The sequence below is a fragment of the Crocodylus porosus genome, unplaced genomic scaffold (assembly GCF_001723895.1).
Source record: "Crocodylus porosus isolate Cpor-Errol unplaced genomic scaffold, CroPor_comp1, whole genome shotgun sequence".
In the NCBI taxonomy this organism is placed as follows: Eukaryota; Metazoa; Chordata; order Crocodylia; family Crocodylidae; genus Crocodylus; species Crocodylus porosus.
The window spans coordinates 212731277-212747309 of record NW_017728886.1 but is presented as its reverse complement, the minus strand read 5'-3'; the positions used below and the strand labels follow the sequence as shown (position 1 = coordinate 212747309).

Below are 16033 nucleotides of genomic sequence, written 5' to 3'. Positions count from 1 at the left end.
TTGATGACCCTTTTTTATTTATTTATTTTATCTCCACTTCCACATATCCTTTTAACAGATGGCTTCTTGCTTAGCATAACTTTTTTTTGGCGCACATTACAGATGGTACTTACAGATGGGTTTGTCATGTTACTTGAGAGATTTGGTTGCATATAGCAAAATATCCCTTAGTGCTGGATCACCTGTGACACTGACACTGTAACAGGTAATGGTTTCTTTTGATGTAAAGTGCTACCCTTTATTTTAGTTTTATCTTTAGAGAACAAACTGTAACTTTTATTTTAACGTTTCAACTCCATAATTCCTTTCTCCAAATTTCAGTAATACCAACTATATCATGTTATTTCTTATACATTAATTTTTCCAGCTCCTTTTGTTATTACCTAGGCTTTCCAGAGCACTATATATTGAGAGTTTGAAAAATGTCACATTTGGGTGCAGGGGCAGTTCTGGGGAGGGGATGAGGGGACAGTGTTGCAGTTCCTGTTTGATTCCTGCTCCACCCAACCTTTAAAACAAAGAGGGGAAGCAGCATTTCTGTTCAGACAGTGCTGACAATCGATTGATTTCATGGTTTATTATACTGTACCTGATTACTACTAATCTCTTCACTTCAGCGATGTTAACAACCCTCTCTCCTTTTCAATGATCTTGATGTTCTGTTAATCTAGTTACCCTTTCTTCTGCAATTTTGCTGTCTGTTAGCCATTCCTTGGTAATATCTCTCATCTGTTTCACAGATTGTTTATAGTTCGAAGTAAAAATCTTAACCCAGGTGTGGTAATATTAAACTCAAGTGAACATTAACTCAGATATGGGCATGATTGACAGTCAAGCATTGGATGCCATCTCAAGATGCTCAAGAAGGCTATGTTTCATTTTACAAATCTTTATAGATAAATGTACATTTTTTTATTCAGACTACAGGACTAATAGAACACTATATTTTGACTATTTTGGCCTAGTCTGTTATACATGTAAAATTAATATATAACCTAGCAAACTAGTGCACATTCCAATAAAGTTATATTTGTTTTTGCTTTGATCTTAAACTGAATAATAGAGCACTGGGCCCCTAGCATATTAGGAAATCTGGGGGGTTTTTAGGTGTAGAAAAATGCGTTATGTAATATGATGTTGCACCACACCCTGTGCACTCCGCTTTTCAAAATCCTAGATCCACCAATATTTGAATGTTAATACACTAATTGTCTTATTATCACTTTCCACTTCAGGATTAAGTGAAGCCCTTTAGGCCAGCTTAGTTATTCTTTCAGTAGATTGCTACCATACTACTACTAATTAAAGAATGTTCTTCCTTTAGGTTGGGTATTAGAAAGAACTTGGTCATTATCAGCATTGTTGAGAATTGGAAAAGGCTACTGAGCAAGTTATGGAATCTCCATTCTTGGAAGATGAGAGCAGATAAGAGATAAGAGTGTTTTGTCTAAAACACTTGACTGAGATGGTTTAGGCAGGGGTGATTCTGCCTTGAGTCAAGGGCTAGACTAGACAACCACCTGATGTCCTTTTGAGCCTTATTTTTCTTTGATCCTACTGAGATGGAAACCATCAAAACCAAACAGGGCCCCTCTGTGTAGTGGATTCTCCAGTGTTCAGCAAAACCAAAATTGTACCCATTTACTAACAATTCATCTCTAATATCTTCCTGTTTATTGGTTTAGGCATGCGGTATTGTTACTTGTATTGTATTTTGAATCATGTAGAAAAGGGATGTTAAAATCTCCATAGCAGTACCGGAGGAGAGGTTTTGCAATATGTAAATAAACTATTACAAGGTGACCACTGAGGATTCATTCTATTCATCCCCACAGATGCATTACTGTCAAGGTCAAGTTGGCATGAATTACTTTGAAAAGTTACTCTGAAAACTGTCTTGACTATCTTGTATACAGGATCAAAAGAGTTCAGAAGGAATTTGCAACATTCTATTGGGAGTTTTCCAAACAGTTCAGCTCAATTGACAGGCAGGCTGTGGTAATTTGCTCTTTAGAAATGTTATTGGAAAACAAGTCTGATTTTGTTTTACTCTGGTTTAATATCTAAATCATAACCAGACCAGCCATCCCATTGGTATAAACTGTAAGCATTCTCTAGTGCAGCAGAAGCACTTTGTAACAAATATAAAATGGTAATAATGTTAGGTCACATGTTTTTGCTTTTCTGATGGAAACAGTAACACAACTTCGATTTCAATTGTAGTCAGAAACATGACTATGAAAAAAATACTTTGGGGTTGTTTTATCTTTCAGTGACTTCCAAATTATATTTACTCCATTTACAAAACAACAAGATGATTTTTGAACTCTTGTATTTTTACTGACGATAAAAAATTATCTGCAATTGGATGTCACCTGATGGTTTTGTTAACCTTGTGCAAGGCAGACTAGGGCCAGGTTGCTGTTCTGTATCTCTGCTGGATCTACTGTCACAATATCTATCATATACATGCTGCTGTTTTTGAGAAGAGTTATTTTCTTTAATATATATTTTTATTTAAATATTAATTTTATCTTCTGCTTTTTTTCAATTGCTTCCTCCCAGTTGACTGAATGAAATGGAAAATATTGCATATTTTGAGAGTCTTGCATATAGTAGCAAATCTACTGCCCAGTTGTCAATAAAAGAAAATAGTCTTCCTAAATTCATGTTGTTGTTATTTAACCAAACACACAGTTGCAAGGCTTTCTAATCCCTTTCTGTCCAGGAAAGAATACCATAGTTATATTATCTGCTGATTGGGTTTACAAAAATCCATTCACCTGCTTATCATTGAGAAAGGGAAAACAGGGGCCCTTAAACAGACTTTAAACTGTCATATTAAAAGCGAGGCCTCTACCCATCTGGTTGAAAAAATAACTTTCCTAATGTGAACTACTTGAAAACTAGTGCATGGTTGTCCTCCTAGATCTTTAAACAGATCACTCCAATATCCTTACTGTAGCTCCTCCTTATTTGCCATTATTTGGCAACTCGGTGAATCATGGCACAAGCAGCAGGGTAGGGCAAAAGGACCTTAAACTGGAAGGGCATAATGATTGGTGGCAGGTTGTCTTCTCCTTTTGCCACAGCCAAGATGATGGGCAGTAGTGGGTAGTGTAGTAAAAAGACATCCCAGGAGGTACTGGAGGGAGGCAAGACAGAAAATTTACTTCCCTTCCAGCAAAGGAATGGTGCAGGAATTTTCAAATGTACTAGACACCTTCTATCCAAAGTTTCGTATAATAGGTAATGGTCCCAACAGGAACCCAGGAACAGGAGGCTAAGGCTATTGAGGAAAGTTGTATTGTACAGTGCCCCTAGAGCTTGCTATTCAGTCACTCTTTTACACCCCTCCCCTGCCCCTCTCCCCTGCTTATTAGATTCTAGACATTGAAAATTATATATTTTTTTTAATTTTCTATGAATCTAATTACTGGAGGGTCATCTTAAATTCACCCATCCCCCTTACTGTCACAGAGAAAGTAGTGGCAGGGAAAGCAGCAGCTGAGAGGCAGACCGCCTTCCCCAGGCCCATTGTACCCCCTTTACCATTCCTCCTACTTACTTTGAAGCTGATTGGCTCTGTCTCCACCAAGGGCACAGAGCACCTGGCTGAGCCAGGCAGTAGTAGTAACCCTGACCAGCTCCAGCCTCCACCCCAGGTCAGGGTTAGGGCCAGAGCAGCAGCAGCTCCCCCTGTTGTTCGGTGCTCCCTCCTGCTTCATGCATCACTGTCACCGTGCTCCCCCTCTTCCACCTATTCCTTCCCTGCACTCCCTTCACTCTGCGCTCCCTGCCCCCTCCTTGCTTCACATATTCCTTCCCATGCCGCACTTTTCCTCTGTGCTCCCTCCAACACTACATGACTCCTTCTCTGTGCTCCCCTCATTCCAGTTGTCCCTTCCCACCCACTGCCCTTTCCCCCACACTCCCCTTAGCACTGCGTGGCCCCTTCCCTCCCCGCTCCCCGTCACACTGCACGCCTCTTACCCCCGTGCGCCCTCTGCTGCATGCATGGTCTAGCTGTCACATGAGCCACCCTGGCCTTGTCCAGAGCTGCAGCAGCTGCTTGTCTGCCCCATACCCAAATCTAAGACGAGGGTTTTTTAATGGGGGTGAGGGTTGGTAAGTGGCTAAGCACACTTGAAACTTGTCAGGCACTAACTACATCTGCAAACTTGAACCTTCCTGTGTAGCATGGAGAAATGAGGAACTCACACACATAGCAACAACCTTTCCCCCACCACCTCTCCCACTGAAGACCATCCATATGAGAACAAGTACAGACACAGTTTCCCACTTAAAATCACCTTCTTCCTGTTATTCCTCCTGAGCAGGGAAAATGAGCTATTTGCACCTAATCTGTATTTAATGCAGTTCAGCCCTGTTTCCTTATCATACTCATAAAGCTGTGCTGTGGTTTTTCATCAAGGAGAACCAGTGCTATCTTTGTCCCTGAGAATAGGAAGATACCTGGTGGTCTGTAGCTTCCGGCAGGTAGCTACTTTTAGATCCCACCTAAGTAGAGCGTTTATGCAAAAACAGTATCAAGAGTGAAGTCTGCTGTTGTCAGTAAAGATAGTATGGGACAGGCCTACATGCTGAATAAGAATGGTGCCTGTTTACCTAGTTGTTTGTCTGACCATAATTTAATCTTAGAGGCGAGTTATTGTGTGCATTTACAACGTGACATATTATTCTGTAATGTTTCTTTTTACTGTCTCCTCATGTTTTCTGACATGTTGCTTTAATATCTTGTTACTGTTAGGTTAATGATCCTGCTATGAGGGGAGGCAATCTTTTTCCAAACCAGCTGCCTGGAATGGATATGATAAAGCAGGAGGGGGATGCAACACGGGTAAGAAATAATACACGCACACAGAGTCGACTAGAAACTGAGTAGTTTGAGGACTTGAAGGTGTGTTGATGCCCTTGTTCGTAGCAGAGCTAGAAACAGCTATTGTGCGAGTGATTTTTCCTTCTTGATAACCCATGATTTTAATCCATTTTTCTTTTGTATTAGTGTTTTTAAAAGGTTTTTCCAGTGAATTCATTGTTAATTCAACTGGCAGTGACATCTGTGTTACAGATCCTCATTTAGACTCCAAGTGGTGGTGTTAAATCTCTCTCATGTATTACCCGTTCTACTTTAACATTTATGAAGGTAACAAACAATTAAATTCAGCAAAGTTTCATTTGGAGTTTATTTCCTTTTTACAGTGCAATTACACAAGTATTTGGTAAAGAGGAGTGCGGTTTCACTGCTGATGTATATGTCCGCTGTTGTTTGCTTAATCCGTTTTATGTTTAATGCTATCTAAATGTTCTGCTGTCTGTTGCATTGTACTTAAGGCAACGATTTTATGAATTATTTAAATTACCTTCTGCACAATACTTGTTCCAAGGAGAGTAGCAGCACTGAGCTAACTTGCAGACCGATCTCCCACTGATATAGTAATTAACACTTGCAACTACACTGATTTGTATTCCAGTAGCAGTATTAAAGGAAAGCCACCATAGGCTTTTGACACATTGGCAGATGAACAAGGAAGTTTTTAGGTGCCCCCTCACTGGAGTGTTCTTCATGGAAAATAGCCTTCTCAGCTTTTAGAAGAAGCTTGCAATAACAAAGTTGGTTCTTGTGGACCAGAGTTAATTTTAAACAAAGGGGTGTGATCCAAGCATCATTACAACTGTCTAAACCCACACAAATATAAAAGGAAGGCCACTGCAATTGAAGTATTTTTGCATGAAAGTTTATGAGCTGAAAATAATTAAATATTCTTGCTTTTAAAACCATATGAAAACTAAATTGATGCCTTCACATTTTCATTGCACATCTAGCATTGTAAGGATTAAACAGGGTTTGTTACTCCATAATATGGTTTCAAAGCACCATCTAGTGGTTGATATTTTTATTATCTAATTTTTGCATCAGTGTTCATTTTTACTTTTCAAAGGAAACAGAAAGATTTTATGTAGGTTTCCACTCTAAAATAAAGTGCATGCAACATTGCTCTCGTTTAGTCGTTTTCTCCTGCCATAGAGCGCCAACACAGACTGCCTAATCATGGAGCCAGCCAGCATGTCATACAAACTTTAAAGCTCTTGAAATAGTTTAGACTTGGTCATCCCTCTGTGCTGAAGTAGAGGCAGGGTTGCAAATGAGTTGCCCAACCCCTTTTGAGTGGTTGGGGTTTTTTTTGTAATTGGTTCCTTACTTGCTTATTTCTGACCACATTTGATTTTTCCTGCTTTTTCATTGTATTTTTTTTCTTCCCTTCAAAGTTTTTTTCTGAACCATTAAAACAGGAAAAATATGGAAAAGAGTGTAAGCAAAATAAAGGGCAAAAAACTTAGATTTCTTGTCACTTCTTTCCATTTCTCAATGATAAAAGCCAAGGAAAAAGAAATGGAATTAAAATGCAAGCATTAAAGGCTGAGGCCAATAATAACATTTAGAAGTAAAATTTTCCACTTTCAGGGTAAAAAATTTAAAAAGAGGAGGAAAAAGTCTGTTCAGAGATTAAATATCCTGAGATCAGTCGAAGTTGAGGAGAGAAACCTGAAGGGTTATCTATCTCTTCAGAACCACTCTGTATTTTCACATGCATACAACACAACTGCCTGAAAGGCTGTTTTCAATACCACTGGGATTCATGTGACATTGTGTATGTCTCCAAGACTGGAGGATTTACCTGCAGGTAATTTTTTTTGTGGAGTGGATCATGTAAATAGAATTAATAGAAAAGATGGCCACTGAGGCCAATATAGCTCCTTTTTCTGGACAGTATCTTTGAAGTATCTTCTTGCCATTTAGACACACAAGTGTGGTCCTTACCCTGTAGAGTTTAACATTATAGAAACAATGTTGTTGATCATGAGTATAAGGGGGGGAAGTTTTTAGATGTGGTGGATTTTAAGGGCCGATTCAATGGAAGAGGAAGAAGTAAGTGACAGAAGAGGGCAGTAGGTACAGAAGCTGAGGCTGGGAAAAAGATCAAGGAAAATGTTAATAGGATAGAAAGCAAGCAAGCTTTAAATGTAGGTGGGCAGGAAGATGCTGGAGTCTTATGTGAGGATTTGCTATGGTAAGAGTTCCAACGTGGGATTGCAAATCAAAATTAAACTCATTTCAAATGGCAATGTTTAATTAGCTAAAATATGGATAATCTAAGTATGTAGTAATGATTATAGATGTATTAGTAATAGTAAGTAAACAATTTAACTTGTCCTGGTTAAAAACTACTGAATTCTACAGAAGTCTTTGGGAGTCCACTTGTCTTCCCAGTCAGAATTTTGCATAAGTACCTGTAAAATATGTAACACATTTTTAAAAATACAAGTTTTGCAAACTTCCTTAATCCTGAAGATGGGGTTAAAGCAGGTTTGCTTCTCTACTGTATTTTAATCATTCAGAGCTGGTAGCATTGTCTGGAAAATTTTTATTATATTACAGCAGTAAGCAGTTTGTTGTATTTTGTGTAATCTAAGAATAGGCTTTCTTTGAAAAAAGAAAATATACAATAGATGTAGCTATATGAAGAAAATTCGAATCAGGAATTAGTTATGTTGTATTACAACACAAATACTAAAAATTTTCAGAGTTCTGTATGTAGAAATGTAACTTTAGCTGATGGTAGCTTAATGTGTGTTTTCAATCCCTCCGAAAAAGATGGGGGGGTTTTTCCTCACCAAGATTGTATTTTTATATATTCTCCTTCTCTTATCATGTAACTTCGTTATGATATAATGACCTAAGTTTATTCCCCCTGAAAGCCCTTATAGTCATTGGAATGAATGTGGCTCATTGTTGCCTGGCTGATTTAATAGATACACCAAACGCATAAGGACACATTTCTTTATGAATGTTTATTTTTCTACAGGTTTTGAATCCATATGCTAATATTGTTGCAGCACATGTTGTCAGTGCATTAAACATATAGAAGCTAATGCATAGTAAATTTTTGTTAGGCCTAGCTCAACTAGAGAAAGTATATAGCTATTTTTGCCTACTTAAGATGGCAAAATTAGAGGTCATTTAAATTATGAACATATTCAAATTAACATCACAGGGGTATTGTGTTAGATGCATGGAGTTCCTGAGATTCAGGCAGGCCTGGAGTAATGAGTAGACATGAATTTAGGGCCCTGGATTCCTGAGTACGATTAAGTTTTGGAATGAGTTGTCATTCAAGAAAAACAGGTACCTTCCTAGTCTTCATGGCCAAAAAGAAAAGCTTGAAATGGGAATCAAATGCAACATGATGAGATCTGCCTGAATCTACAGACAGCCTTTAGGAGCTAGAAATACAGTAACCATACCAGCCAAGAAGAAAGCTACTGTGCTCCAAAATCACCACAAAGAAAACCACACCTTTGTTTGGGAGGGCCAAAATGCAAAGTTTGTCAACAAGGATTTGACTGTTTGAGCTCTCGCACTGAATTAGAAAGCAATGTTTTTGCAGTAGGATTATCAGGGCACTTGGGGGTGTTCATATACCCCCCACAGGAGTCTCCTCTTCGCTTCTCGCCTGTCATTTCTTGGAGTCAAACTGTAAGGGGCAATCAAAGAGGTGTTTTTCTGGCAAGTGTCACTGATCACAATGAATTACACTCTCGGTAGCTTGTTGATATGATCAGCACCCCACTTTTCTGTGATCAGGAATGTGGAATAGTTAACCACAACTATTTAAATATCAATATTCCTATGTATCTGCAGCAACATCTAATTGAGATAAATGGAGTGGCTCACATCTCTGAGCTGTTGTTTCAGGTAGAGCCAGTTGGGTATTTTTGATGGAAAAAGCTGATTTACTTAAATGAAAACTTTCTTTGGGAAGAATCCAGTTTTGGATTTTTCAAGTTCAGAATGATGTTCAGAATAATGTTTCCAACCCAAACATGAGAAGACAGGTACCCAAGAAGAGCTGGTGGACTGAGCACTTGTTGAGGGTTCTCAATTTCAGAGTTTATCATCAGAGGTGTTATAAGCAGTTTTTGCACTAAGGGCAAAAACAATGGCTGGCATACCATGTGCCTCTTCAAAATCAACACCTACGGTTAGTGCCCCAGTTTCTACCTTTAGCAATGTTACTGGTTGCTGTCTGAACTTCTCTCAGCTTCCAAATATGGGCACATACAAAGATTCAGTAGCAGAGCAGCAAAGCACAACTTTACACTTCTGAATAGTCCCACTCACTTCAGCAGTTCTAATCATATTTAAAGTAACATGTGGTCTTTGGTGTTGAAGGTAAAGCCTTAATGGCATCAGCACAGAGAACTGTGAAGCTGCCTGTTTTACGGCCAGTTTTGGAAGTTTGGTCCCTTTGGTCTTGTTTAATCATGACATGTAGGTTGACTGAGTTCTGTTTAAATCTGTATTGTGCAAGATAGATGCATGTTTCTATGGCCTCTGGTAAATGTTACCTTTATAATACATTTAACGTGTTTTTGTGCCATAAATTACAACATGCCACATATTCAGTCAACTTGTGGTACCATAAAATAGAAAACCAGAAACAAAGGTATTCCACGTAATATAGAACATCTGTGTGGCTGGTTTTTGTGGTATCTTAAATTTAACATTTGCACATGTTGTTCCACACTGGGGCTGCCCCAAACTCTGCCAGTTAGCTAAGTGTTGGCATCTCCAGGGAACAGCCCCAGATCTAAAACAGCACTGACCCTGTATACTCCCATATCTCCAACCAGACTCAGGGCTGTCTAGAGCTGGTGCCAACAATCAGGTGATTGCACCTCGAGCCAATCTCAAACTAGCTGATTGTTGGATCTGGCCCCAAATAGCTCTCAGTCTTGGGGCTGCCCGTGCCCATTCCTGACACTCAGCTGAGCATCGGGATAGAGCAAAGGAGAGCCCTAGGATCCAAGACATAGCTGCATGTCTGAATCTCAGGACTGGACTCGGGGCAGTCTTGCAGTGGCACAATTTGGATTTAAGGAATTTAATGCCCATCCCAAATACTGTGCATTCTGCCATACAGTGTTTGAGATGGAGCATAAAATTCCTCACATCTCAGTGACTCCCTTATTTTAACATCTGCATGTGGGCAACATAGCCTTGTTCCCCTATTCTCTGCGTCTGTCAAAGAAGTAATTGATTTTTTTTCTATTCCTATTTCTGCAGAAATATTGCTGACCCTGAAGGTTGTTGGTTGCTCCCTTCTCCAGCTGACTGGGCTCCCCAGCCCAAAACCCTAACCAGTTCGAAGAGCTGCATCTGTTTGTTATGACCCATCTGACCTGCCAGCCAGTTCCACTGGAGCAAGTTCAGCTAAGCGCTGCAGACAGGACTCAGCTCTGCCTTCCAGAGTGGGGTCAAAATGGTTGTTGCTGGAAGAGCAGCCTCTTCTTTGACAGTCTGAAGCTAGCGTACAGACAGTTGCTCAGTCTGTTCACTGCATTCACCTTAGTGCAACTTAGATCTCTCCTGCAAAGTAAATGTTGACAGGCAATTTTCATAAACCATGTCAGATTGAATGTATTTAAATGTATGTAATTAAGGAATAACAACCATGCTCTTGTTCTGTTTCTGTTTAGTTCTAGACCTTATTTTTTTTTGCTTTGTTTTCCCTGGCTACTCAGTCTGGTGCAAAGGATTCAGTTCCATCTGAAAATTTGTGTTTTAAACTAAGGCCTGCATTTTGGGGGTGGGGAGTGGATTAAAACCTGGTAAGGGTGGGAGGCAATGTCTGGTGCATATACAAATATAATAAGTGGGTTTGATTTCAAGGACAAGTTGGGGAAGATGAACGTGTAGAATACTGTACGAATCAATTTTGAATGGGTTCAAAGTTGTGAAACGGGCTAAGAGTACTCTGTGAGAGGGCTGTTTACAAGGCACATTTTTTAATGCTTGTAATACCAATCATGAATCAAAAAGATCAATGTAAGTTACTTTTTTGTTAAATTCCTAAAAATCAGCAACCATGATTTTACCTGACTCTTGACATTTTTCTCATTCACCTCCTCTACAATAAAAGAACAGGTAAGCCGTTCATTTCCCTAAGTGTGTTACCAGCGGTTTAGGCTGCAAGTAACCAGTTGCTGAATAATGGGGTTCAATGAGAATGCATTTACTGGTGATGGTAGTGGCAGAATTGGTGCATAATATCAAAAAGAGCTAAAGACACCTGCTTTAAAACATGTTAATTTCCATTCCCTGTCCCCTTTGTTGGGAAAATAATGATTTTTTAAAAACCTATGGCAGATATCACTACAGGCAGAACCACCATCGTGCATTTTTAATTATTTTAAAGCAGTGTGGACTCTGAGGAAGTTTTGTAAGGTACATAAAATCCAGTTTATATATAAACAAGCAATAATTTAAGTTCAAAACTTAAGTGTTTTAACTGTATAATTTTTGTGAGATATACATGTTGTGGAGTTGATTCCAAATGAGGTACTTCAGTATTAAATTAGATATCTTCATAGCTGTGTGCGTCTCCTGAAAAAGTGTTTTGTAAAGAATCACAATGCCTTGATTAGACCTAATTTGTAGGCTTGAGAGTTTTCATTTTTTAAACCTTGTGATTCTGCTCATGAAGTCATTTATCTAAACTATATTATATGCAGCCACTGTAGGAACCAATTCTTGATTTTTGTATGTTTATATTCTTTCTTAATGACTCTTAGAGAAACTAACTGTTACTAAGCAGGCCACTGTGGGGGTGGCTTTTTTCTTGCCCATTGGGGTTGGAGTAATCTTTACTAAACTGGCATCAGTTTATGAGGACTTGAAATACCAAGGAATTGATGAAGTTCTTTGACTTCCTGTTTCTTTCCTCTAACTCCCAATCCACACACTTTCTTACCTGATCTCCAATGTTTGAAGTCATTTAAAATGCAATGCATTTGATAATATCTCATCAGCCATGTCTTTTGGGAGTGAAAGGTTTATTTTCTTGTAATTTGTTTTTTGGGTTTTTTTTGAGGTGGGGATTAAAATGTACAAACCTTCTTCTTGCTCTATATAAAGCTGAAGAAAGTATGTTAAAGATGATGGGAAAGAGTTGTTTTCCGTGGAGCAGTTTTGCTGAAAACCAAGGAAAATCAGAATCTGTTTGTCCCCTGTGAGGGGGATTCAAAACCCATGGGGAAAAAAGTATTTTTCAGCAGTTACCATTTTGTTGATCAAACTAAAAAAAGGAAATACTTAATCAATTGAGCCATTGTGTTTTGCTCTGGTGAAAAACTAAAGTAACTGTCAGCCCTGAGCTCCATAGCCTCATTGACACGATGACATTTGTATTAAATATACATTATATACCTGATTTTAAATTATTTATATAAGAATTGTATAAATTAGAAGGACTTTAATGTCATGCAACACAAAGTGTAAATGGGTTTTAAACTAATTCTGTTTGTATTATATTTTGTTTCTAACCTCTTTTCATAACCTTTGGCACCATGGACAAAATTAGCAGTTTATATTTCTCCCAATTCATGACAGATCTGCACATCTTTCTAATATATTTGCGATTGTTAGCTCATCGCCCATTTTCATTTTAAAAGAAAAGAGATTTTACATATCACTTTGGCTCAGATTGCGTTCCTGCTGTTTTAGTTATTGTCTAACTAATTAAAAACAAGTGAGTGAAGGAATTTTTCTGATCATATTGATCACTGTAGAAACAAAAATAAAAAACCAAACCAAGTCCCTTCATCTTCAGTATTTTTCATCCTGTATACAGCAGATTTGTTGGAGAAAGTATTTGAATTTTGCTTATTAGACAAAAAACAGTGTTCAAGTTACATTGCTAAATGTGAAAGACACATAATGTGAAAAATGAACATACATAAACTTGGTAATACGACCCATTTAAGTGTTCACGTAATGTAGTAAGTTTGAAAAGTGGACTGAGCTGTTTTGCTATAACAAATTAATTTGTACTTAAAGTTGAAAATATTGTCCCACACAATATCTCTCTTGATCTGTATTAATAGAAAGCAATGTTTTTGCAGTTTATATAATGCATTTTTTAATCTTTGTTTAAAATGGAGTTCATATGGGCTTAACAGATGAAATGGGTGGCACAGCTCCACTTGCAGAACCCAAAGATACACAATCAGTTTTGAAATGCAACTTAAGCCATTAATTGTTGGTGTGAATTTAAAGTTTTCTAGTATTTGTATGGTAGTATGCTGCCTAAGAGCAAAAGCATTCTCTGCACAAAAAATTACTGTAGTGGCTTTGATTTTAATTAGAATTTTCTCCCTGGTGTTTCTTTGTAGACTAAAACAAAATCTTTTCAGTTTCTTACTACAGGTAAAGCTATGTGCAAGAACCTCAAAATGCTAAAATCTAGCATAATGCCTTAGATCTGTTTTTAAGTCTTGTATATTCCTACATAGCTGTCTGATGTATTATATTTGTATAGTGAATTGTGTACAATTTTGGAATAAGTGCATCATCACTTATCTTTATGTTGCTCGGTAGAGATGATGGACACATTTCTTCAAACATTTACTGTCATTTAATTTTTCCCTTTTGTCATTTGTGGGTTTTATTTGTACAGTTCCTCATGAAGTTGCATCTGAGATGTGTGTATATGAAAAGATTATACAAGGGTAAAATTTAAGCAATATATTAACTATGGTTCTTCAGGAGAAAGCTTACAGTGTTTCAGGTTGTGATTTATTTTCAAAACGGAGTTGACTCTGAACATCACCTTGTTCACCTGCATTGATGTTTGTATTTCTAGTGTGAGCAGTTTATGCAAAGGTAGATATATTCAGAGAAATTTTAAATACATTTATGCAAGTTAATATTGCTTTGCTGATGCTATTTGCTTATTTGATGTTAAATAATGCTATTGTAAATAAAGAATTCTGTTGTTATTGCATCATTTAATAAATTTTAATGCCTTCGGGTTTTACATGGCTTTAGAGATCTCAGTGTGTTTCTGTTGTGCCTTCATTTTCTCAGATAAATGTAATGAAATAGAAACTACGCAGAGAAGGGAGATTCATGTCTACATTTTTAAAGGCTACTTTTTTTTTTAGCTAAATAATGTTACTTTTAAATTTTCAAACCAGAGGTCACATTGCAAATCCTTTCACCTGTAGGATGTTGAATCCTGCCTAAAGTTGGTTTGACTAAAAGTACTGCCATCTGACACAGTTAAGTGGCCTATTTGAAACAAGCCCCTTAATAACCGTTCTTTACATCACAGTTGGCTCTTAACAGGCCACCCTTTTAGACATTCTCAGCAGGCATTAAGGCTGAATGGCATGGAATTTAGACTTACAGAAGGGCCTTGAGGGACAAGGAAATGGCATGTTGGCAGAACACTGCACTGTCATTTTCCCCTTGAAGTCAAGTCATTCAGAAAATAAATTATTGGAGGTGGCTACTGCATTGTGGAAAGAATATTAAACCAGTAAGATTTTTGGATTGTCAGAACTTTCTACTATCTATAGAAAATACGTGAAAAAAAGAAACAATTATTTTTATTAAACTAAAATATGCTTATAACATCCAATGGGGTTGTTTCTGTACAAATACTTGCAAACAGTGGCATGATATTACTATTCATGTTGAAGTATTCGTTTTGGACAAGAGGGGTTTTTGTAGTCCCCTTGATCTTGCCTGAACTCCTTTTTACTCTAATCCTCTAAAAAAACAAAATTATGTTGCTTATAATTGTCATTTTATAGCAGTCTGGAAGGACGAATTGCAGGATGAGGAGTGTTATTTCTCAGCATGAAGTTAGAACAATTACCTACACTTGTCAGTTTCGTGTGTACAGTAGAAGTGACTCCAGTATGAACATGACTTTAGAGATCAGCATTGTCCACTTCATTCATCCTTTGAGGAGTTGCATTTTCTTGACAAGAATTACTCTCAGCATCTGCCTGCCCACCTGTCTGAAATAAGGAGTAGCTGCTAATAAATGCTTATCTATAGAAGATTTTTTTTTTAACTTGCAAACAAAGCTTTAGGAAAGAATTCATGAGACCAGTAGATATCTTCTTATGGGAACAACACATGAGAGTGGTACGAATCCAGCAAAAAGAAAAGACAGGATACTATCTTAAAGAGAGTCTTATCAGTTAAAGCTTTAAGTCACATCCCCCATCAGACTTTCCATTATACTAGGACCAGATTCTTTTCACTCTCATGTTGAATAGCATCAGTTTGGTAAATGGTCCTTACAGCTATTCTCTAATCACTTTTTAAGTAGTATTTACATAGTAGCATTGAAAAGGATACAACAGGCTCTCTTGTGCCTGACTGAAACAGCTGCAAACAGACTTGACACTTGAACAGTTCCAAGCGTGTTATTGATTGAGAACCAGTTTACAATTGTCCCTGGGTAGAGGTGGCCACACAGACACTGCTACGGGTTCCAGGAATTTCACTGCTGCTGAAATGCCACTGGGGTGATGGAGTACCCAGACTTTCTGGGGAGAAGTGGAGTGGCTGCCAGGAGCAGGGGGCTTGGCCCTCTGCTTATAGTTCCTGGGAGTAGTGAGGGCTATTTATAGTTCCCAGGATGGCTGTGGGCTCCAGGAGGTCCACAAGATCTCCACAGCTTTACATCCTGTGTTTTGAAAGCTGTGCTGTTGATCTGACTTCCTTGCTGGAGACCCCGCACTTTGGGGTGCCACTCTTATTTGGAGCAAGGAGGAAGCAACACTCCAGCACCTGCCAGCCCCTCAACTCGTCCCATCCCCATCACCCCAAATGACCCTTGCAACCTGGAGAGTGGAGTCTTTAGCAGGTGAGATTGACATTCATTTCACCTACAAGACAGGTTTTGTAAAGCCACCAAGATCTTGGGGAAGGAGGAGCCACATGAACCCTGTTGGGGCAGATCCATAGGGGTTGAAGCAGTACAGTCACATCCCTTCCTTCCCCCCACCTCCCTTTGGATCACACTGTAGGAGTAGCAGTCTCCAAAGCAGGTAAGAATCTTTTCCCTCCCTTCCCCACTGCTCAGCAGCATGTCCCCTCCTCTCCCATTCCCCCTTTCCAACTCCCCACTGCCGCTGTCCCCAACCAATG

The 16033-nt window shown here is 38.5% G+C and overlaps 2 protein-coding genes across 5 annotated transcripts in view; both read left to right on the top strand.

The window, feature by feature from the left end:
- The window catches only part of NCOA2 (nuclear receptor coactivator 2), a 267032-nt gene extending 253125 nt beyond the window's left edge, over positions 1–13907 (top strand). For all 4 annotated transcript variants that reach the window (XM_019549043.1, XM_019549019.1, XM_019549026.1 and 1 more), the window contains 2 exons: positions 4772–4861; positions 10151–13907. In XM_019549043.1, coding sequence (XP_019404588.1) covers positions 4772–4861; positions 10151–10162 — 102 coding nt within the window. In that variant the 3' untranslated portion in view covers positions 10163–13907. The remainder of the gene's footprint in view (positions 1–4771; positions 4862–10150) is intronic.
- Positions 10894–16033, top strand: part of PRDM14 (PR/SET domain 14) — a 20435-nt gene continuing 15295 nt past the window's right edge. The window contains exon 1 of the mRNA XM_019543670.1: positions 10894–10912. Coding sequence (XP_019399215.1) covers positions 10894–10912 — 19 coding nt within the window. The remainder of the gene's footprint in view (positions 10913–16033) is intronic.